Here is a 25,529-nt window from a genome sequence, read left to right as displayed (position 1 = left end):
TAAGTTGTGAGAAGAGGGTCTATCACACCATAGCTAGATATGAAAAAGTTGCCGAACTTGCCAGTAACTTGTCCACTGGGCACCTGAGCAGGAGAATGATAGAGAAATCATTTGCACCCCATTTCTCACACACTGAGTAGTCTCTGCCCTCCCTCCAAACATTCTGTGCTTAGATAAAGGTCCATCCAGGAGGGTTCTTCACTTAGAATTTTAAATATGTCTTCTCATTTCAGTCTACACCCATGGCACACTGTGCCTGACAGGCAAGAACACAAGTATTTTTTATTCAATGTGCATTTTATTCACACAAAAAATTAACTAGTACCTGGACTACTAGTAGTAGGGATTCAATAAATGCTGATTGAGTGAACCCCAGAAAATTCTCAGAATTATGGAAAATATTGATTCAGAGTTTCTGTTCACCAACCTCCACCATTCCCCTCCTTCAGCATTTACCAAGTAATTACTGTGTTTAACAAGAGAAATTTGTAAGCATTTCACTCTTTATATTTATTAAGCCTTGGTTTCACCTTTGACATACAAGGCTCAGGAGACTTTCGGAAAACCTATAGAGGTGACACATTAAGAAAAACTTTGTCCCAAGGAAAGCATCACATGGCATCTCAACCAGGCAGCAAGTTGTCAAGTTTAATACTCTCTGGACACACAGCATTTGAACAAGCAACAAAGGCTAGTGAGTTTCTTTTCCAGAAACTCCACATAAAAACTATCCCAAGAAATGACATTTTTAGAGTGCTAACCAATCCAGGGAAAATTTCAAAGTCTGTATATTCATATCTAATGTATGAACAAGAATTTCAAAGAACAATTAACACAGATGTGCAATATACATATGAAAAGGTATACAACTGCACATATTTTGCAAAGGGATAAAATTCAGAATAGAGAAATTAAATTTCAAGAAGATCTAGTAAAGTTACAGATCCAAGAAAAGTAGACCTGGTGCAAATATGTTGGGGTACAAATTTTCAATATGTTCCAAAATATTGAACATACACACTCTTTGATCCAGAATATTACTCCTAAGACTTATCATTATTAGTAAAATTATAAAAGTTCAAAATGATATCATCACTACCGTATGTCAGTGGTACAATTTTTCCTTTTTTAAAGTTTATTTATTTTCTTTTTTTTTTTAAGTGTATTTATTTATTTTGAGAGAGAAGGGAGGGCTAGGGTAGGGGTATAGAGAGAGGAGAGAGAGAATCCCAAGCAGGCTGTTAGCACAGAGCCTGGTTGTGGGGCTTGATTTCATGAACCATGAGACCATGACCTGAGCCAAAATCAAAGTTGGATGCTTAATGACTGAGCCACCCAGGTGCCCCATTTTTCTTTCTTTCTTTTTTGTTTTTTTTTTGTGTGTGTGTGTGCAATTTTTAATAACAAAACAGAAAACAACCATAAAAACAGTTAGAAACAATAGAAATGCCCACAAATAAAAACTATACAACTATTGAAAAGAATAAAATCAAGGTATAAAAAAGTATGCCTAGGGGCACCTGGGTCGCTCAGTTGATTAAGTATCTGACTTCGGCTCAGGTCATGATCTTGTGGTTCATGAGTTCGAGCCCTGTGTTGGGCTCTATGCTGACAGCTCAGAGTCTGGAGCCTGCTTCAGATTCTGTGTCTCCTCCTCTCTCTGCCCCTCCCCAGTCATGCTTTGTCTCTCTCTTTTTTTCAAAAATAAACATTAAAAAAAGTTTGCATAATATGAAGGCATTTGCATAAATAAGAAAAATGCAGCAGATACACACATGTTGTAAGTGTGTATCTACCTATCTATATATATATATACACATATGTGTGTATATATATATGGAAACACACACATATATTTAGCTTTATGTATATATATGTGTGTGTGTGTGTGTGTGTGTGTATACACACACGAAAACATATATAGATTTTGTATGTGCATATATATTTATGTGTGTGTTTGCATGTCTGTGTGTTTCCCATGCAACCACACAGGACACAGATGAAATAAAAAAAGGAAAATACACTATTAACTGGATGTTTTCCTTGGGGAAAAGTGTATCAGTGGATATGGGCTATTGGGACCAGGCAAAATGTCAAGGTTATGTAACTAACCTTCAGATGGCAATCTCTAAATGTTTGCTTTTTTAAGTACTTCCAAAACAAACCACATAGTGGCAGTAATAACCATGTCTTGAATCATAATCTACAAAATGGATTTAGAGAAGTTGGTCAGACTTCTTGCAAAATGGAGTAAGTTGACACAGAATAAAAAAGAAGATATGGAAATAATTTGGAAAAGATGGTTATTGTCAATAATCCAAAATTTTAAAGATCCAAAAATGATGTAAATACCTTCATGTGTGCTTTTTTTTTTTTGACTGATTAATGTCAATTATTACAAACCACCATGGGAAAAGTGAATTGAATGGACATGTTACTGGAATGTAACCAACATTGTGACCTTCTATTTGACTTTCAGGTTTTATAAGACTGACTAGGGGTTTGTTTGATTGTTTGGTTTTTAATCCCAACTTCTTTAACATTTATTTATTTTTGAGAGACAGAGAGAAGCAGAGTATGACAGGAGAGGGGCAGAGAGAGAGGGAGACACAGAATTTGAAGCAGGCTGCAGGCTCTAAGCTGTCAGCCCAGAGCCGGACGCAGGGCCCGAATTCACAAACCGTGAGATCATGACCTGAGCCGAAGTCGGATGCTCAGCCGACTGAGTCACCCAGGCGCCCCTTTAATCCCAACTTTTAATAAATTCATTTAGAAGACAAACTTGCTTGGAAGGCTCAGCTACAGAAACAAGTGATATAATCTAGAGGTATCTGTGGCAAATGGAAGGAGGTAAGTCTGTGCTCCTCCAGAGGTCTGTGGGGGCAATATCAACCAAGTGTTTCCGGAGCATCTAGATTTTCTAGAGAAATCACTGAATCATTGAAAGTCAGCAAGCCATTCATTTTTTTTTTTAAAGCAATGTATGCCAAACAGACTAATTATGTGTTGGGGCCATTAGTTCAGAGCCTCTGCCTTTAGGGGGTGTGTGTGAAATTCCAATTGGTTTTTATTTTATTTTCCAGTGTAGTTAAAATACAGTGTTATATTAGTTTCAGGTGTGCAATATGGTGATCCAACAGTTCCATGCATTACTCAGAGCTCATCAAGATAAGTGTGCTCCTAATCCCATCACCTGTTTCATCCATAAGGCACCAACCTCCCCTCTGGTAACCAACCTCCTCTCTGTTTGTTCTAGAGAATCTGTTTTCTGGTTTATCTCCTTTATTTCCTTTGTTTATGTATTTTGTTTCATAAATTCCACATGTGAGAAAAATCACATTGTATACGTCATTCTCTGACTTATTTTGATTAGCATTATACTCTCTAGCTCTATCCATGTAATTGTGAATGGCAAGACTTCATTCTTTTTTATGGCTGAATAATATTCCAGTGTGTGTGTGTGTGTGTGTGTGTGTGTGTGTGTACATACCTCACATTTTCTTTATCCATTCTATGGACAGACACTTGGGCTGCTTCCATAATTTGCTTATTGTAAATAATGCTGCAGTAAACATATGAGGTGCATATAGCCTCTGCTTTGAATGAGATTTTTGATCATGAAAGCTAAAAGGCTCTTTTTCAAAACCCTGGATGAAAGTTTTGAATAGACTCAACCTCTTGGTTTGCTTATTTATAGTATCTATAATAGATAATATGTTCTAAATCTTTTCTTTCAAATGCTTGCATTGTTGTCATACAGTTGCTTTCAATTATACTATTTTGGTCAATTAACACAAATTTATTTTCAAAATTTATTATTTTGGATTTTTCCTCTCTCACACAGACCTTATGAGAATCTTTCATTAGTGGCTGTGCTTAACATGAGATTCAGGTTTAAGTTGCTGTATTCCTATCCAGGGTTGGTTGAGACATATGGAACACTAAAAATATACAAATCACTTGGTAATCGTTCAAACTAATATTCTATACATATTGGTTCAAATGAATTTAGAGATATATTCCAGTTTACAGTTCTGACAAATAAAGAGCTTAAAAATTGTCATTCCTGTCCCTACAATAAGAAAAAAGCTGAACAAACTGAAAACCAATGACTGTTCTTATATCCATTCAGTAATTGAAGTTGCATGACAAACCACCACTCTGAAATCTGGACAGACAAGACAATACAAGAACTATGGTCAAGATCAGCTTACCTAGAGCAGAACAAAGAACCAAAAAAGAGAAAAAAAAATCATCTCATATCTGACATGGGTAGGGTGAAAGTAACCATTTTGAAATGGCTGTTTCTACATGAAAAAAGACATTATCAAAGCATTATATTACCTGAGGGAAGTTTCCCCCCTGAGTCCCTGCTCCTGTACCCTTCCTGTCTCACATAAGTGGGAAAAAAGTGAAGAAACACTTCTCATGGTCATACGCCAGTAAAAGAGTGAAATATAATCATAAGATTATAGATGAGTTCCCCTCCACTACTCCTTAACACCACATCAGTAGGACTCCTCTATAATAACAGTAGATTACAGCTGACAAATTATAAGACACACACTCTATTTAAGAAGGAGTTCTTAGGAGAACCCAAAGACACAACTAAAAACAAAACAAGACAACAAATAAATAAAACAAATAAAAGACATTAGCTGATTTTAAAGCCCCTGGCATCTATAGCTAAAGCAAACATTAAATGAAACCCAGCTGCTATCCAGATTAACATAGAACCTACACTAAACATGTATTTACCTGAGGTCTACTCAACGTATCATGTTTACCTTTTAACCAAAAAATCTAAAAGCATACTAGAATATACGTATATTTAAAAAATGAAGTCTGAAGAGACAAAGTAAGCACCAGAACTTGAATCAGGTACCATAAAAGTGTTGGCATGATCAGACATGGTATTTAAAATAAGCATGATATGGGGCGCCTGGGTGGCTCAGTTGGTTAAGCGGCCGACTTCGGCTCAGGTCATGATCTCGCAGTCCATGAGTTCAAGCCCCGCGTCGGGCTCTGTGCTGACAGCTCAGAGCCGGGAGCCTGTTTTGGATTCTGTGTCTCCCTCTCTCTGACCCTCCCCCGTTCATGCTTTGTCTCTCTCTGTCTCAAAAATAAAAACGTTAAAAAAAAAAAAGCATGATAACTATGCTTAGGGCTGTGAAGGGAAAGGTAGACAGCATGCAAGAACAGATGAGTAATGTAAGTGGAGAGATGGAAACTCTATGAAATATTCAAAAGTAAATCTAGAAATCTAGAAATAAATAAAAAATACTGTAACATAACTAATGAATGTACTCGATAGGCTCATCATTAGATTGGACACAATCGAGGAAAGAATCAGGGGAGCTTGACTATTAATCAATAGAAACTTCCTGAAATGAAACACAAAACAAATACTGAATATTAAAAAAAAAGGAAGAAAGAAAGGAAACAATGAATGATAATACTGAAAACTGTTGAGTAATTTTATATGGTATAACATAAGCATAATTGGAGTTCCTAAAAGAAAAGAAAAAAAATGGAGCAGGAAAAAGATTTGAAGGAATAGTGACTGAGAACTTTCCAAAATTATTGACAGACATCAAACCATAGATACAAGAAGCTCACAGAATACCAAAAGACCAAACAGAATAAATACCAAAAAAAAAAAAATCTATATCATAGCATATCATATTCAAACTGTATTTTTAAAAGGAAAAAAGAAGTAAAGAAAGAAAAAAAATAACACAAAGATAAAATGCTGAAAACAAAGTCAAAAATTAAAAAATAAATAAAAACCTTGTTTATAGAAGAAAAAGATAAACAAATACAGTGGAATTCTAACCAGAAATCATTCAAACAAGAAAAGACAATAGTAAAATACTAAAAGTGTTAAAAGAAAGAAATAGGGGGTTATGGTTGGCTCAATCAGTTGAATGTCTGACTCTTTGATTTTGACTCAGGTCATGATGCCTGGGTCATGGGAATGAGCCCCAAGCTGGACTCCATATGGAGCCTGCTTGGGATTCTCTCTCTCCCCAACCCTCTCTACCTCTCCCCTGCTTGTGCTTTCTCTCTCTCTCTCTCAAATTAAAAACAAAACAAAACAAAAAACACCAAACTGAAAATATATCTCTGGCTTAATTATCTTTCAAAAATAAAGGAGAAATATAGATTTTCTAGACCAACCAACAAACAAAAAACTGAGGCATTTCGTCACCAGCAGACCTTAACAGAAGCTCTTCAAGGGGAAACAAAATGATATAGATCAGAAACTCAAATCTACATAAAGAAGGAAAAATGCCGAGAAGTAATAAAAAAAGTACATTAAAATATTTTATTTTTCTTATTAATAGATCAAATAGAAAAATGTTCAAAATAATAATATATTTTTGATATAGTATGTACACAAATTAAATGATTGACAGCAATTTTATAAAGAACAGGAGAAAGGAATTGAGGATACACTGTTATAAAATACCTGGATGAACCATGAAGTGGTAAGGTGCTATTTGAAAGTGGACTTAGATTAATTGTAAATCCATATTGTCAAATCTTGGGTAACCACTAACAAATTATAAAAAGAAGTATAATTAGGATGTTAGGAGAGGAAAACAAATGGAATCATACTAAATAACTAAAACCAGAGAAGGAAGAAACAGAAAGAGCAAAAGAAACCAAGAACAGGTGCAAAGAATTTAAAAGTTATCAATATGGAAGATATTAATTGAACTATATCATTAATCACTTTAAATATGAATGGTCTAAATACATCAATTAAAAAACAGACATTAGGGGCGCCTGGGTGGCTCAGTTGGTTAAGCGTCAGACTTCGGCTCAGGTCATGATCTCACGGTCTGTGAGTTCAAGCCCCGCATCAGGCTCTGTGCTGACAGCTCAGAGCCTGGAGCCTGCTTCAGATTCTGTGTCTCCCTCTCTCTGTCTCAAAAATAAATAAACATTAAAAAACAAAACAAAAAAAAACAGATTAAAAGCCTGTATGAGAAAACAAAACCCAACTATCTGTGGTCTACAAGAAACCCACTTTAAATATATAGGTCAGGGAAAAGTAACAGAGGAGATAAAAACATGTTATAATGATCAAAAGAAAGCTAGAGTAGGTATACTAATTTCAGACAAAGAAGACTTCAGAACAAGGAAAAGTATTAGGGATAAAGAAATATTTAAAAAGTATCATTTTCCTAATGATAAGGGGGCCAGTTCTCCAAAAAAGATAAAACCGTTCTTAATATTTATACACCTAGCCACAGAGCATCAAAATACATAAGGCAAAAACTGGTAGAAGCTCAAGGAGAAACCGACAAATCCTCTGTTATACTTGGAGAGCTCAACATACATCTATCAGTAACAGAGATTTAGCAGGCATAAAATCATTAAGGATATAGTTGGGCCACATGGCATGTTCAATCAACTGTATCTAATTGATATTCATAAAATACTTCTAAAACAGCAGACTACACGTTTTTTGAGCTCACATTCATCCAGATAAATCGCATTCTTGGCCATCAAATACATCTTAAGAAATTAAAAAAAATTGAAATCATAAAAAGTATATTCTCAGACCATATTGAAATTAAGCTAGAAATCAATAGGGAAAAGACAGAAAATCCAAAAAACTATTTGGAGATTAAACCACATACTTGTAAATAACAGAAAGATCAAAGAAAATGTCACAAGAGAAATTTTAAAATATTTTTAACTAATTGAAAATGAAAATACAACATATCAAAAGTTGTGGGAGGTAAAGGAAGCAGTGATTAGAGATAAATTTGCAACATTAAAGTCTTATATTTGAAAAGGAGAAATATCTAAAATCAGTAATCTGAATTTCCACTGAAAAAAGCCAGAAGAAGAAGAGTAATTTAAAACTGAAACAAACGGAAGAGAAGTAATAAAAGTTAGAGAAGAAATTAATAAATTGAAAACAGGAAAAGAATAGAGAAAATCCATAAAAGCAAAGCTGATTCTTTGAAATGATCAGTAACATTGATAAACCTCTGGTCAGTCTAACACAAGAAAAAAGAAAAAAAAAAAGAAAAAAAGGAAAGAGGGGTGCCTGGGTAGCTCAGTCGTTTAAGCATCAGACTTTGGCTTTTGTTGTGACCTCACGGTTCATGGGTTTGAGCCCCACATCAGGCTATGCGCTGGTGGTGTGGAACCTGCTTGGGGTTCTCTCTATTCCTCTCTGCCCCTTCCTCACTTGCTTTCTCTCTCTCTATATATAAATAAATAAGTATACTATAAAAAACAAAAAGAAAAGATTTTCAATAACAGAAGTGAAAGAGAGGCCGTCACTACTATTCCCACAGACAGAAAAAGGTTAATATAAAGGAACTCTATGAACAACTCTATGCCCTCAAACATGATCTATTGTTGAAATGGACCAGTTCTTTGAAAGACACGTGTCATCAAATTTCACACAAGGGGAAATAGGCAAATTTAATTGCCTTATATCTATTAAAGAAATCTATCTCTTAACAAAATAAGTATCATTTAGGAGATCTGGAGATCCCAGGAAGGCATACCGACTACTAAGTGAAATGAACTGTATTACAAACATATGAAAGAACATTAATGGGAGGTGGGTATCAGGGATGTGCTGTCCCAAGTAACTTTGGAAATGAGTAGAATCTGTAGACTAAAGGTAAAAAGCACTGCACATAAGCACTATCTGGTTGCTAGATATATCTTTGATCTGTCTGCTGAGAGGGCCTAGAAGAAAGGACATACTCAAAACCAAAACCTCCAAAAAACCTACACTGAATTGATTAAACATATCAAAAGGAGACAAAGACCAACTGAAAGAGACACCAAAGCCAAATCTGAAAGAAGTTGATATAAAATAAGAAAAAAGTATTTATTGAATTATAACTCAAAGTATAAAATAAATATCCTTAAGTTCAGACTCTTAGATAAATAATGGAATAAATAAATGAGGAACAAGAGATAAACTCTTTGCAGTAGCATTCCACATAATGTATGTAGACAATCTGCCTTCACAAACGGGGAGCACTACTCTTTAAGTGTGGGCTACACAGAGTCACTTCCTTCCAAAGAGAACTCTATAGAAAGGGGAGGGAGAGTAACATCACACTGGAGACTCCTAGCAATTATTACCTCAGAGGACAACGGAATCACCAACAGTGATTAAGTCAAACTGATAATGTGTGATTTTGATATGAGCAAATGATTTGGCCCTTTTCTCTGTTGTCTTTCTCCCTGCACCCCATAACCCCAATCTAATCATGAGGAAAACATCAAACTAATGCCAGTAGAGGAGCATCCTACACAATACTTGACCAGTAATCCTAAAAACTGTCAAAGCTGCTAAAACAAGGAAAATCTGACAGTCACAGCCAAGAGGAACCTAACAAGAAATGACAACTAAATGTAACATGGCATTCTGGATGAAATCTTGGAACAGAAGCAATTAGGTAAAAACTGAGGACATCTGAATAGACTATGGATATGAGTTAATAACAACGCGTGTCTGTGGGTTTTAATTTTAACAAATGTACCATGCGGGTGTACAATGTTAATAGGAAAATCCGAGTACAGGGTATATGAGAACTTATTGTACTATTTCTGCAACTTTTCTGTAAATCTAAAACTTTCCCAAAAAGAAAATCTACTTTAAAAATAAAAAAATAAAAGAATTTTTAAAAAGCAAAAGACACACATGAGAACAAGAAGAAGGAGTGGGGAGGAGGAGGAAGGGGTGGAGGAGGAGGAAGAGAAGAATTATTATTTAGAGACTGAGCCTCCCTTTATTTTCAGCCATAGGCTCTGAAGGTGTATAATCCACTCAGCAAAACAGCTAGTCTGCACCAACCTCCTTAAAAGTAGCTTAACTGACCAGGATTATAGCCTTTGGACATTTTATGCTCTATGCTGAAAGCATTTATTATGGCCCCTTCCAAAATTTATACATTTCCATCCCTGGAAGGAGTTATGGGCTGCACAATTTTATCCATCAGATAATATCTCCAAAAAGCTACCTGTCTGGTTCTTTCCATTAACATTTCTGTACAATGTTACAAAGATGGTAGTTGATTCCATGTTCTTTCCTGGCACTCATGCAGATCTTGACTTTTTGTGTGTATACATGTTTTGTTAAAATCTCATTCAGTATAATGTACAAAATGTCACTTTAATACCTCATAAGGAGATGCCTCAGTCCTTTCACTAGCCCTTTCAACATGAGCTGAAACAATTTCCTTTTAATCATGCACAGAGGCCCTGGTCAATACGGTTATCTCTTAGGGAAGCACTCAACCCGACTGGCTTTCCTGAAAGCCCACCTTGTGGCTGCTTCTGGGTGCTGAGGACATCCACTGTTGTTTGCACCATCACCTGCCTTGCTCCTAACACATTGTTGATGGTGCACTGAAATCAATAGACCTGTCAAATGAAGCAGGTGCATGTTGGAAGTAGAGCAACGATGTTGTTTCGGTCTGCCCAATGCACGCAGCAGGAGTCAGAAGGTTAAATAAAAGCATGTCTGTGTTGGAAAGCAATGATGACAGAGCTGATAATCACCTGGTCTGGAACCCCAGGCAATAAAGGCAGGAAGGAGGTTATTTTTAAATGGTTTTAAATGTCTGTCTCTCTACATTGCTCCCAGGTCATCTATGTCTGTCTCAAAAAGTTCTTTACTAGAAGTCTGACTTAGGAGCCCAGAGCATGGTGAAAATCAGCAGTTATGGGATAATTCAAAGTGTGATTTCTTATGCAAGTAATTAAAAACAATTTGACTCCAGCTGTTATGCTGGGAATTTCTGCACCATATCCCAAGCAGGAAGAGCTATACAATTGCAGTCAAACTTCAACCCATTTCCATGGAAACACTCTTTCCACACACTGGGCACAGCAAATACTCCTCCTCACCCCTACCACCTACAACCCACCATCCCACCTCAACCAAGTGCCTCGTTCAGCTAGGTGAATTGAGCATGTGTCATTATCATTCTGTCTTCTGAGAGAGCTCTTTGCTATTACCATATTGTCAGATCAGCTCTCAGACCCGCCTTCCATAAGCTCTGATGGGACTGTTCACTATTGACTGGAAGCCTTGGCACATTTGTTTGTGGGATTCTATCACTTATCGTAATCAGTAAGGACATTGTCATTTAGAGTTATCATTGTATACCTTGTTATTAATATAGTGCCTAGTCCTTACTAAATATTTAATGTATATTTGAATAGGTGAATGTATGAATCTATAATGAATCAACAAGTTAAAATTTGATATTTAAAACAAGACATCAGGTTTTAGACTAGAACTATTCAAAGTTAACTTTGATTCATGCTATAAAGAAATTACCTCTTCTGACCAACATCCTTCAAACTATCTGATGAACTTCAACTCACTCCCAAGACTCTGTTCCTATGTTACGTATTTTGGGCAGGATGTATTATTCCCCCAGACAATTCTGGATGTCCTTTTCCATTCTCTAATAGCACATTGACTTAATGTGTCTACATCATAGAAAAACTGCTGTGTATGCTTACGCTCTTGTTTCTACCACTATCCTGTGAGCTCCTCGAGGCCAAGATCCATCTCTTCTGTTTGTATTTTTCAAGCTCTTCATTCAGTGCACAGCATAGAGAAGTGTTCAATAAGTATTACAGAATAAATGGATGCCTCTCTCTACCAATTATCAAGGCTGTGTTATGCATTAAATTCTTATTATTCTCCTTATGGATGCAAATATTATCTTCCAATTCTTCCTCACTGAATGTTCCTTCTATATAAACCTATCTTTCCTAAGATGGTTATTGAAAGAAAGGTGGGAAGGGGTATATAATTTTAGTCCCTAACTTTTCACTTACATATATTTTCTCTTGATTAATGACTTCTCTTTCTGATCCCTGAATCAGGCTAAGAAGTGTCACTCCCTTGGCCAGTCTAGAGATTATAATGCTAGCCCCAGCTCGCTTGCGCTCGCTCGCTCTCTCTCTCTCTCTTCTCCAGGACACAGTTAAATGAGGTCAGTTCATCTCTCTGAGTCACAAATACTTCATTTTGTAAATGATGGTAAGGCTCTAGGTGCTTGTGAGGCATTGCCAGGTCTAGTTCTGCAGCCTCTGAGTCGAGTGTTTCCAGAATATGATGCTGCTTCACTGGACTAGGTGTTTCACATCGTGTTAAATGACTGTAAAGTGAAACCCTTCCCCATGAATGTTTAATGAACTTAAGGGAATGCCAGACGCAGACTATTCATTTGTTAAACACTGCAATTTGCAAAGAATTTCAAGTAGTTAACTTGGGATTCAAGATAAAATAAAGACAGATTTGCCTGATATGGTGTCCTACTCTGAAATTTTCCCCCCAAGGATTATAGTGTACCTGGATAACCCATCCACCCTCTGTGTAGTAGAAATAACCATAGAATTCCTATGCTAGGTGTTCAGAATTTCCTAATGGACACACCATGCAGCTTGGACCTTGGACTCTGGATTTCCTCACTGCCCTTGACATTTGGGAAGGATAATTTTCTGGGCATTGTGGGATATTTATCAGCACTTTTGCCCTCTGCTCAGAGATGCTTCTCACATTTTAACACCCAAAGTCTTTCCGGTCTTTGCCAAAAGTTCTCTGGGGCAACACTGCCCCCTGTTAAAGCACTGAGTTATAAAGATGTGAGATGGGCTTTCTGCTACTCACTGGATGTCTGATAGAGACGGACTTTCTTAAGCTTTGAGTCCCATTTTCCTCTTCTGCACATAGTGGGTGTAAATTAAGTAGTCGTTGTTGGGACTAAGTGAGTCAATGTCTCTCTATTATTTAGTATTATTCTGTGTATGTACTCAATACATGTTATTTGCTATTATGATTGTCACTATTTCATTTATCATTGTTTGTTTTTAACATCGACATTGGTATTGCCTCCTAGATCTTGCCAGAAGAAAAAAATATGGAACTACAAAGAAAAACTGCTTTATTAAGTTTTCCTCAATACATTTGCTTGTTACTATTCATGCAGAAATTTTGAGCCACACATCAGATTACTGCTTGCTCTAAGACTAGAGTTACCTGGCCTCCAGCTGTATAGATATCCTTGTATACTTCTCCTTGTATATCTTGAGCATAACATTGAAGGAAAGCAAATCTTAAAAGTTTCTGTTCCTTTTCAACATACTATTGATATATACTCTCCATTACTGTTTTCTCCCATAACGTATGACAAGAAAAACTACAAATTGCTATTTGATTCTTACAACAAAATTATGAGCAAGAGTATCAGCATGGACATAATTCATCAAACTGGAAATTTGACTAGAAATATATGGACTGAGATTGTACTATACTCTCAAATAGTTAAATGTAAATTAGAAAAAAACCAAAAAACAAAAAACATTTTCTCCTATTAAGTTAGCAAAAGAAATGTTGACCAAAGTATAACAAAGCTGCTAGTGACCCATGTTACTTTCTAGCACTGAAACTGATATGTGCCTTTGGGAAAGCAACTTATTCATTCTAGGCTAGTCTGGTTAAAGGGACCTTCTCAGGCAGTCCCTTGGGCCCAAGCTGGCAAAGCGTAGAATGCTATGGCTAGCATTCCTGTGTCTCTTCAATGCACCTCACTCTCCTTTTTCAGAGTCCTTAAATGCCTCCTTCTCCTACCTATTCTCTGCCTGCACTCCCAGCCCAATCTAAAACTCATGATCCCTTGAAATGTATTGTCCTAGCTGACCACACTGCAACTCAGGGAAAAAATGTCCTATATATATTCTCTGTATCCAAAACAGGATGAATATAAAAAGACACTTTCCCACATCTTATCTTAGGCCCTGTGAGAATGATCCAGTTGAGCCCACGGTCTGCTTCCCTGTGCCAACATACAAAATTGTGGATATGGGTGGGCTGGAGAAGGGAGAAGAGGGAGAAAAAAAGAAATTAAAAGCCAATGCGCCCAAAGATCTTTTAAGTTTTGGAACCTCTACACTTTGTAATTTCTTGTTATTCTAATCCTAATAGTTGCAGTCAAACGAGGGGTGGTGGAGCATATGAGTGAGGAGTTTATCTTAATATTCCTTTAATAGTAAACTACAGGAAAGAACACGAATGTCTACAAGGAGGGAAGGACGAGGACATTGTGACGTGGCCACTTTGTGGACAATTATGCTGCTCCCAAATGAATTTGTGGAGAGCATAAAGCAGACAGAAAATGCTATTGATCATCTGTTTGGTGAAAACAGAGGATACAAAATTGTGTGTGTGCTCTGGCTGCAACCCTGTAAAATCCATCAGGACTGACCGAGACTATTCCCAACCAAACTCTAGACAGGCTCCTCTGAGCCCTCTTTTCTACTAGGCCTTAACTTTGGCCTATCAAAACTGCAGATTCCCAGCACAAATGACTTCACTCAATCATCCCCGCACCAAAAGTCTTGAGTAAACTCTCATATAGTCTCTGAAGGTTCAAGGCTTTGCCCCTGGAATAGCCCTAACCTTCCTTAAAAAGTCTGCCTAAGAAACAAAAACAAAAACAAAAACTCAAAGCCTCCAAAAGAATTTGCTGGTAGCTCTAGCCAATGCTGGAGGAAAGGCCACTGACCTCCCTTAAAAGGACTTAAAATTGTAAACCGCCCTTTGTCATTCTGAGATGTGTGTGTATCTCCTACTAACTCCTAAGGGAGTTTCTTTCTCAGGGACCTGAAAACCATATCTTTGAAACGTAATCATTAGGAAGGATAGCATGTCGGCCTTCCGCTCTGTGAAAGTACAGAATCCTAAGCTCAATTAACTGCCAGCTAACAGACGAAACTGGCATGCACACTGATCATCTCTGTACTGTTTCACTTCCCTGACTCTGCCAAGACCCCACGGTTTCTGCTCCCCACCCCGTTCCCTCATTCTCCCTTTGAAACAACCAGTCACCTCTGTACAAACTGAAGTTGAGTTCAGTTCATGCTGGACCTTCTTTCATAATGCAATAGTCTATTCCTGATTAAAACCTGCCCTTACTATTTTAACCAGTGTCTGGCTTTGTTTATCTTCAGCAGGTCCAGTTGCAAAGGACTTGAAAGCCTCCGCTCCTGCATTTGTTTTAGGGCAGTGAGATAATACTCAAAAATCATTAGCAGAAACATTCCCTCTGTTTCAGAGAACAGTCCCCACATAACTATGATTACAAGTTTAACAAAATTTGGCTGGGAAGCAATTCCGATTTATGAATTCCACATTAAACATCTAAGTACATCTGTTATGCATAACATAATGGTGACTTTTGGGTAATGATTTTTTAGAATCACAAATGATGTATAAATTCTCAGTGATTTATGCATTAGGAGGGGCATGAATGTGTCCTGGGTGATTGCTTATTATACTCAAATCCTAGGTTTATACCATGGCTTTTGTTCTTTTTGTGTCTCAGAATCTGGACGTGCAATCTTATACAGGGGCAAAGAATTTGCTACCCTGAGAGGAATATTTCAGTATGTCTTAGATGATATGTGCTTGTCGTTAATTAAGTGTTTTGCAATATATCTCAGAAATGATTATAATAACATTAGAAAGAATGTAAGATTCAAAGAGCTTGTATTTCAAATTCTGGTATCCATTTAAGCCTTGGTATTAGGAAGCACTGACTGTGGGAATACAAGTCTCACTTCCCACCTGTCTTACCTTTGACCTCTCTTGCACCCCTTACCTTTGAGTTGCTGGAATATACTACACGTTCTTGGGATTCCATGGTTTTACTTTTTCTGTTTTTTTCTAGTCTCTTGTCCTTTGCTCTTTGACTATACGATGAACATTGCACCCACCCATCTCCCTCCCTCTCTTTGGTCTACTCTCCAACTACTGCAATGTCAACCATCTCAGCCCACATACCTCCTCTGTTCTGGCGTCTGTGCCCCTGACCACAGATAAGTTCCCATAAGGTAGGGAGCATTGTATCCCTGGTGCCCAGCACAATTTCTGACACAGTAGGAATGTAATAAGTCATTATGGAACAAACAACTGGAGCTCTTTTTGCTTTCAGAGATGAATTTATATTGCAGAATATAATCAAGGGCTGAGATTTAAGTTTTGTCTGTTTCAGGCTGTACACGTGGACATGTACACACACAGAACTGCAAAGTGACTTAAAGAAAAATCTACAAATACCGAAAAGAACACACACATCTGATCCCAAGCATCCCATCCCCCCTGAACTGTAAACACTGAGACGGGCTGTAGGAACAGATGTATAGACATGTAACTTACACTCTGCAGCTGGACATGATTCTTCACCAAGTTCTCTGACTTTGCCATTGTGCTGGATGCTTTGAGACTGTAGTTTTTACCATTTTGTGGTTCTTTCAGCTGCTCTTGAATTTGTTTAGCTTGTTTCCTGCAGGTTTAAATAAATAGATGCATAAATAGTTACCCAAATTTATTCTGTTTGTATTTGGGGGGTTCATTTGTTCCCAACATGTATGTTTGTCATTTGTTAAAGCTGGATGAACTCAGTTAATAAAGGAAAGCCTTCCTTCATTTTCAACACGCCAACCCCATTAGATAGCTTCTAATCTGGAAAGAAACTGGTATTATCCATAAACACCCGGAGATTCACACCCAATAGCACTCCAAAGGCTGGGATAAGCATAATGAATTTTTCTGGGCCGCATGGATGCAGAGGTCCCTAACCCTTGGTGCTCAGCTGTAAAGAATTAGAAATGCTCTGAAGAAGTAACTAGGGGAAAAATTTGAAGCTTAGAGCTACCAGCCACATATAACATACTTGCAGAGTTACATTTATATTTGTTATATTTACATTTATAAGCATACATAGCTTAATTGCATAGCTTACTTATATACTGTATTGTGTGTGTTTTCTCTTGCAGTTCAGAAACAGCTCATTTATTGTTACCATTAGTCCCAAATGTGAAGATTTTTATTTCCAGCTGGTAAATCACAGCAAAAATAGTTAACTCTTGAAAGACCACCTACTATGTGCCACGCATCATTTTAAGTGCTTTCCGTGTATGAACCCACTTACTCTTCATAGTAATTCTGTGTGATGAGGCAGGAACCTATACTCATTCAACAGATGAGAAAACTGAGGCACAGAGAAGTGAAATCATTTTCCCAGAGTCATATCGCTAGTAAGTGTTGGAGCTGGATGTGAGTCCAGCCCAGCTGGTTGCATACTGTGTAACCTCAACCACCACTTGGGACTGTCAAACCATTTGCCATGGTCCCACAGCTTCTCAGTGGGAAGGCTGAGATTGCTCTCGATCTCTGGACTCTGAGTGAGGTACTCCTGCCTGCATATGTGGGGTGACTGTTGTTTAAGTCAGGCAGTGGCTGCATCAGAAGGATGCAGCAATTTCCTGCCTTGTTAGCTGCTCTCTTCCAAGGGCTTTACAGCAACTATCTATCAGCAGAAGACTCAGTATCCACAACACACACACACACACACACACACACACACACACACACACAAACACTTTGCAGAATCATCCCCTCTCCCACCCCGAACTTTTTCCTCTTCCCAAGATCCCTGAGAAGGATAGAGCCTTTGGTGGAGTGTGAGCACTGTCTCCTGCAGTGAGCTTGTCCTGGAAGGCAGCACTCTACAGAGAATGGGCTTGGCTGCCAGAGGGGTGGGACCCCCCACCTTGGCTGTCCCAGGGGTGGGACCCTCTGCCACCCACCACTTTTGCTTTGATTTCCTAAATCAAACTGACTGTTTCCCTAAACTTCTCTGAGCCTTGGTTCCCTCATCTGTGCATGCAGTTGTAAAAGTCAACTTCCACGGACACTGTGGAAACTAAATGTGAGAACACCTGTAAAGTGCTGATCTGCTCCCCTTCTCATATTTAGCAAGCTTAGTTGGATGGACAGATCCTACAGGGGAATTAGAACACTGACTCAAAGATAAAAGAAAGGATTGTATTAATTGCGTCACTCACAAGCAAGTTGACAGTATTGGCTACCCGAATTGGAGGCTCTGAGCATCATTAACTCTTCTGAATTTACAACACCAGTGTGATGTAGCTCTGTTTGTTTAAATCTTTCTTTTTTATTTTCAATTGTTTGCGGGACTTTTTTCTCCAGTACTTCTAGTTGCTTTAATCTAGTTGTAACAATCTACCTATTTCCTGACAGCTAATCTGTAGCCTATTGTTCAAAATAAATGTATCATATCAGCATTTTATGAAGCATGTTATAGCCACAAAATCCCACCAGGGATTCATTGATGAAGGAAACAGATCAGGTGATTCTACCTAAGTAAATCATTGGTGAGGCAGTAAAAGGGGGCTTGGCACAGAGGAAGGACTCAGTTACTCTCCTAAGGATGAAATAGTAGAAACATTAACAATCTTTTCAGTAATTCTATAATTCAGTGTCTGGGAAACGCCAACTTGAAAAGGAATTTTCCTTATAAAAATATCTGACTGCAATTTCCTAAATCCTTTTATAATTTGCTTTTCTGTACTGGCTTCTCACTCATTCACTCTTGACTCACTAATATTCCAGGACACACAGACTTTCTTTCCTTTCTGAACTGGCTTCCTTCTCCATCATCCCTACTCTGCCCTAAACACACATATTTCTGCTCTTTCCTCCTTCACCCAACAAATGGGAACTGGGAGATGAGAAGCGTCTAATCACAATTCCATTAGCTCTCTTCACAAGAGTCAGTGCTCTGGGAAAGACAAGATTTGGGCATTGCACACTGGGACCCTGCTAGCCTAACAATGTCAGTGTTAACATTTTATAGTTCATTGAGTTTTAAGTTTCTCTGGTCCAGTTCATTCAGCAATGAGATGTAAGTTGTGGAATGTCAGGTATCACAAGTCTAGGCATTGTTTGTAATGTTGCAGAATGGGCTCCCAGGGAAGCAGGCACTGAGATGGAGATAGCATGTAGGATTTTTATTGGGGGGGGGGGGCTCTTTGGATCCACACCTGTGGAAGCAAAAGGAGGGATGCAGGACTGGGCCGAGGGAGAGATTGGAACATAATGCAGTCTCCGTGAAGAGCTCAGCAAATCCCATGGCAGGGGGGAGGGAGGGGGGAGAGGGTCTGAAATTGGCATGGCCTTGTACCCCAAATTGGGGCAAAGGTCTAGGCCTTCAGAGCCTTACACTGGCCTGTCATTGGAGGTGGGCTCTCTCGGGTCAGAGCAAGGCAACTTTGATTATATTTGTTTTAGCAACTGGAGGACAAAGATCTTCACTGCCGAAGAGAATCGAAGCTGCATATCAGAGCATCCACTGCCTGTCCTTAATGGGCTTCCCTTGTTGGTAAAATCTTTGACCTCAGAGGGCAATAACCTACAGTTAGGGCTGGGTTTTACTGGGAGCACTGGTTCTCTTTTTTCCTTCTGTGTTTCTCAGTTGTTATCATTCTTTGTCTCAGTTTCTGTCTGCTGGAACATCTCCTCTCCTATCCCAATTCTGTTCTTTCGAGTTAAATTGTGTTTTGTACTTCCAAAGTGTACTAAGGACTCCTACAGGCAGCCTCACTCTTCTTACCCATATGAGTTGAACATAAAAAGAAACCTAGAAGAATTTATAGTTACCATGTGAGCCCTATCAGCCAGATAGGGCTGGCTGTTAGTTGAATAGGTCAACTAATAGTTCCATTAATCACTTATGGGAATATATGGACTTATTAGGTGTGATGAGAAGAGAATTTCTTTCATTATGTCCTTTAGAGTCGTTGCGGTTCAATTAACTCAGAAAATCCTCTAAATCCAAGGTGTTCATCACTTTGACCTCATGATGTTAACCGCCTTCAAGCTTTCATCCGCTAACAATTTGCTGTAATATTCCATGTGGCGAGGTCATGCCAAACCAAGGGTTCACAAGACAATGGACAAAGGACCAGAGTGGTGGGATCTGAGAGATTATGGGAGCTAAAACATCAATGACCAAGAGAATGTGAGCTTTTGGGTAACTCTTGACTTTATCTGGCTGGGACCTGTATATCCCAGTATATAGAAAGCTGGTTTAAGTGAATTTATTTAGAAACCAATGATGGAGAGATCATAAAATCATAGAAGACTTGGCATGTCCCAGATGAAGTCAAACAAATGACACACATGTCAACAAAGTTACTGTATGTGTGAAAGTAAGAAAATTTTGAGTAGAGTCTGTCTGTGTTGTTATCTCCAAGATCTAGGGATGAGAATTAGAATTTCAGGAATGAGTGCAAAGAAACATGTGCCAATGTGTTATAAAAATTTACATTGCTTTCAGCTATATAGATTAGATGCTTGGTGTGAGGTATAGTATTCCTCTCAGGCAAAGAAAAATAAAGGCAGACCCTGCCTGGAAATTGTGCTAGAAGGAAATCCAGTCTAGGTCTCTAATGAGAAATATAACTCCACTTGGAAAAGGCTTCAATTCTTATTATTACTTTATTATTCTCACAGTTTCTTATTTATTTAATTTTTAATAAAAAATGTGTCCCAGCTGGGCAGGCAGGAAGACAACATTCTAATTAGTGTTCCTCCACTGGGCCAGTTCTCTGAGTCCCCCATAATGAATGATGTTGAACAGTGTTTCCATTAAACCCTGACACCTGCTCGGAGCTCCGGGAGGAGGTGTTCGTGTCAGAGCCCACGTGCTGCCTAAAGAGGGAGAGATTGACATGACAGCCATGAAGATGGAGGTCCCCTCGTTACCCAGCTGCTCTCCGTTCTTGTGACTATCATCAGTTTTTTTTGTCTAAATGTGTTGCAGATACAAATCATAAAAATAAGTGATTAACTACCACTTGATGGCAATTTGCTTATTGTTAAATACACAACTTCCTTCCCCTGCGCAGCACTTTCGAGGAGACCCTTCTATCTAACGCCCTGCTGAGTGTGATTACCTGTCTTGGGCCACTGCCTACTCTTCATTTTGTAGTTACCCAGCCTCTAAGTTCCAGTGTGGGAAACTGCAGGTGTTAACAATAGCAAGCCTTCACTGAGCACTTACTCTTTTGAACACTGTGCTGTGCTCCTTGTGGTGTTATCCCGTGAATCCCTGACAGATTCTACAAGGTAAATATTATTTTTGGCCATATTTTACCAAAACAAGGAACCTGAGGCTAAGGGACTAGATGCAATTTGCCCAATAATATATAACAAGCAAGTGGCAGCCTGATGACTTGAATACAGGTCTGAGTGAACACATGTTAAAATCCTGACCAAACACCATGTAAGCTCCCTAGAGAACATAAAGCATGATGGGCTGCACCAGGGCATGACATTCCTGATTCACCCTTAGCAGTTTCACCTTCCACCATCTAGTGGGAGGACTGTGGGGCCCAATGTGGTAGAGTGGCTTAGAGCATACAATTTCACCTAGAACTGCAGAAATGCAAAGACCCCATCTGTAATTTCCTACTGTGTGGCTTTGACAAATTAATATTTTAAAATTAAATTCTGTTATTATTTGAACAATGCAGCAATAATGAACAATTTGAATTGTTGTGAGAATTGGGAGATAATACATGAAAAGCCCAGTGTCCCTGACAAAGAGTAAGTTCTCAAAAATGAACACTAATAACTGTCACAGCCAAGAGTTGCCTAGGAGATGTGACAATTAAATATGGTATCCTGGATGGGGGCCTGGAACAAAGCACATTAAGTAAAAACTAAGGAAATCTGAAAGTATGAACTTCAGTTAGTAATATAGTATCAATACTATTTCATTAATTGTGACCAATGCAACATTAAGACATTAATATTAGGGGAAACTGGGTCTGGGATATGTAGGATCTGCCTGTCCTAGTTTCACAGTAATTCTAAAAATCTAAGCCTATTCTGAAATAGTTTATTAAAAAATAATAGTTACTAACTACGGATTCATACCCGAGTTTCTATTATTTTTAAAAATCATAATTTCTGTTCTTTTTAAAGATCAACATATACAACATGCAGACAGGTGTCAGAGACTATATCTGGAAATGGATCCATTTTTAGAAGAGCAAATGGGCAGACAAATATAGGTCCAATGAAAAGCAATTACACATTGGCTTGCATTTCAGACAAGCTGTAGGAACAGAATCTGTGCCAACTTCTTAAGGCTTGCATGACTTAAATAAAATTTCCATAAATAAAATACCTTTATCAAAGTTCGTTTGGAATAAATATATATATTTTCAATTTTTTTAATGTTTATTTTTGAGAGAGAGCCCGACACAGGACTCAAACTCACCAGCTGTGAGATCATGACCTGAGCCGAAGTTAGACGCTTAACCGACTGAGCCGTCCAGGCGCCCCCGGAATAAATATATTTGTATGCCTATTTAGGCATGTATATATTTTATTATATGTTATTAGTCAAAAATAAGAAAATAAGCACCTTAAGCAGAAGTTTTGGTTTCTTTTTTTTTTTAAGTTTATGTATTTATTGACTTAACTAATCTTAGCACCAAATGTAGGGCTTGAACACACCACCTTGTGATGAAGAGCCACATGGTCTTCTAACTGAGCAGGTAGGTGCCCCAGAAATTTTAGTTTCTTAACAGGGGAAGTATAGGGCATATTTGAGATATGCTTACCAACTAGTGAACCAAGGTAGATCTTACAGTATTCATACTTCACATTTGGCTGAAATCTTTATGGGTATCAGGTAAAAATACTATGAAAGGAAAGTGTGGAGTATTTTTGCAGTAAAGGACAGATATTTGTTGATAATATTTAGGTCTACACCAGTGAGTTCTCTGTTCAGAAGTGTTAACCCCTTAGTGGCAGGAAGACACCAAGCCTTTACTTCTGACAGACCATCAAAAAATGCAAAGAACACAGAATGTTCATGATCACAGAAAGGAATAATTGCTATATGCACCAAAGACAAACCACACACATGCATGTATGCACATGCTGCATATTTTCCCCACAGTCTGTAAAAGACTCTAAGTCATTTATAGATGTTTGATGGGCCCATTTGCACAAGATGCCTCTGCCTGGAGCAGAGACTGTGAAGTTAAAGAAAGACAAAGTACTTTCTCTGAGACGTAACCTTTTAACACTTGAGAGAAATGGTCTTACTTGCTTTTGAAGTAGAATGCTGCGCAGAACATGCCCACGATGACAATTCCAAAGATGATACATGAAATTGACAGCACCTGCCTTTGATAAACTTCTTCACTCTCTGTGAATTTGAAAAACAGAATTAGAATGGATGTTAGCAGGGTACGGCAGAGATAATTTTCATCCTTGTACTTCTGAGTTGGTAGGAGCTTTTCAGAGCAAACGTTTTTGTCCCTGTCATGAATAGAAAAACATAAGGAAGTTATTATGATTCAATTTCTTTGCAATTGTCTACAGGCTAGCTGGTTATTTTTTGAATATGCATGTATATTTTTGATCAAGTACAGATATCATAACTATGAATCTTATTATGAAGAGACATTCTACAAATTTAGCCCATACTGGGACATACATTTTTGAAATTATAGTGGAGCCTAAAATAATCTTCTAGAGAAACAAATATGTGTCCATCAGAATTTTCCTGTGTCAGTGATGGCTTCCAATTTATTTTATGTGATACTGATGCCACTGTATTTTCTGATTTGGTCCTTCTCTGTCTGTCTCCCATTCATCCATTCACTACTATGATTCACATCACTAATGACAGACAACTTCAATATGTATGTGAATATTTATTCACCCAATTCTTGACTTCCTCAATACCAATGATCTGGCACAGTAATCTCAACCTCTATTACCAAGGTCATATCTGATAGCTTCTTATCACACACACATGCACACACACACACACACACACACACACACACACACACAAGAATTCAAATATAAGCATGCTACTTTTTAGCCATTACCATTTACAATCCCAGATCATTTCTGAAATACGTCTACTGAAACAGATCTTCCAGCTCATCAGACCTTTTTATCTATAGATCTCAGAACTTTCTGTTAATTATCCTCCTCTTGTCTTCATTTTCTTTCTTTATACGGCATAGAGACTATGATCCATGATTACAGTCATTCACTCTCTTGCAAATATGCCCAGCTACTATATCTCTTTTTTCTTCCCTTTTACCCATTTGGCAAAATAACTGCATACAAATCCAAGAAACTGCCTTCTTCATACCTCTCCCTTGAGCAGCTCAGAATTGGGAGAGAAGATTGTACAGTTGGGAAGAAGGACATTAATACAGTTGACAAGAGCATTGCTTAAGTAGATAGCTGATAGTGACTAACGATCGCATCATCCTGCTTCTGCATTTTCCTGATTACCCATAACTTCAGCATACTCTTCAAACATTTGACTTACTCTCCCTTCTCTCACTTTCAGATTTTCCATACATATAAAGAAAAGGAAGTCAGCATAGTATAAATCATCTCTATTTATAACACAAAATATACAAAATTAAGTGCATCTGTATCTATTCCTTTTGTTTCTTTACATAGTGCGGTACCTCTCAAACTTTACTATATATTGGAGTCCCCTTGAGAGCTACTGAAGGACAGATGGCCACCTACTTTCTCTCCCAGAGTTACTGATTTAGCAGGTATGAACTGGGGACGGAACATTTGTAGTTTCTTAAAAGTTCCAACGTGATTCTGACGCTGGCCTGTGAAACATATTTGAGAACCACTGAATAACTAAAAATCTTTGGAACACGGATCAACCATGTAAGAACAAGGGAGATTTCTTTGTTGTTGTTAATGCCAACATGGTATGGTATCCATATTGGACCTTCTAAATGAAAATCTTTACTTAAATGAAAGTTTCAGGTGTTTCTCATGCACCCTGAGAGAGAATGACTTAATTTTAAAAAGTACTATATTTTTTGTTAAAGACTGATTCCTTGGATCCCACTCTCTTCTCTCATCCCGGGGTCTTCTCATCACTTAAAATTGAAGGAAAGGGAAAACATTACAATTGTTTCTGTGATACCAGCATTATCTTTATACCAAAACCAAAGACATAAAAAGAAAGTAACTTATTGACATATATCCTACATTGATATGCAAAAATTCTTAACAAATTTTAGAAAATAAAATCCAATAAGATGTTAAAAGTAATACACTGTGACCAAGTGGGGTTTATACAAGGAATATAAGGTTGGTTTAATATTGTAAAATCGATCAATGTGTTCACAATTTTAACAGTCAAGAAAAAAAATTGTTTAATTATCAGAATACAGGGGAAAATTACTTAACAAAATCTAACATTTATTTCTTATTAAAACTCTCAAAAACTTAGAAAGGAACTTCTTCACCCTGATGAAGAGTATCTATACAGCATCTATACCTAATTGTAATAGACTGAATGCTTTTCTGCTAAGATCAGGGGAAGGTACAGCAAAAATATCCACTCTTACTATTTCTATTCAACATTGTACTGGAGGTTTAGTTAATGGAATTAGGCAAAAATAGAAATTAAAGTCATTCAGTTTGGGAAAGTAGAAGGAACATGATCTTTGTTCTCAGACAACATGATCATCTATGCAGAAAAGCTTATGGAATCTACAAAGAGCTAGTGTAACTAATAAGTAAGCTTAGCAAACTTACAGGATACAAAGTTGCAGGATAAACAATAAAAATTAAATGT

General features: G+C 37.8%; 1 protein-coding gene across 10 annotated transcripts in view; it reads right to left on the bottom strand.

Moving 5' to 3' along the window:
* Positions 1–25,529, bottom strand: part of NRG3 (neuregulin 3) — a 1,050,974-nt gene that overhangs the window by 14,715 nt on the left and 1,010,730 nt on the right. For all 10 annotated transcript variants that reach the window (XM_019444764.2, XM_019444770.2, XM_019444765.2 and 7 more), the window contains exons 5-6: positions 22,997–23,099; positions 16,226–16,352 (exon numbers count right to left, since the gene is read on the bottom strand). In XM_019444764.2, the coding sequence (XP_019300309.2) occupies positions 16,226–16,352; positions 22,997–23,099 (230 nt within the window). The remainder of the gene's footprint in view (positions 1–16,225; positions 16,353–22,996; positions 23,100–25,529) is intronic.

Source organism: Panthera pardus, unplaced genomic scaffold (assembly GCF_024362965.1).
Source record: "Panthera pardus isolate Hobbes unplaced genomic scaffold, ASM2436296v1 HiC_scaffold_22, whole genome shotgun sequence".
Classification (NCBI taxonomy): domain Eukaryota; kingdom Metazoa; phylum Chordata; class Mammalia; order Carnivora; family Felidae; genus Panthera; species Panthera pardus.
Note: the sequence above shows the minus strand (reverse complement) of the source record. Positions and strands in the feature narration are given on the sequence as shown.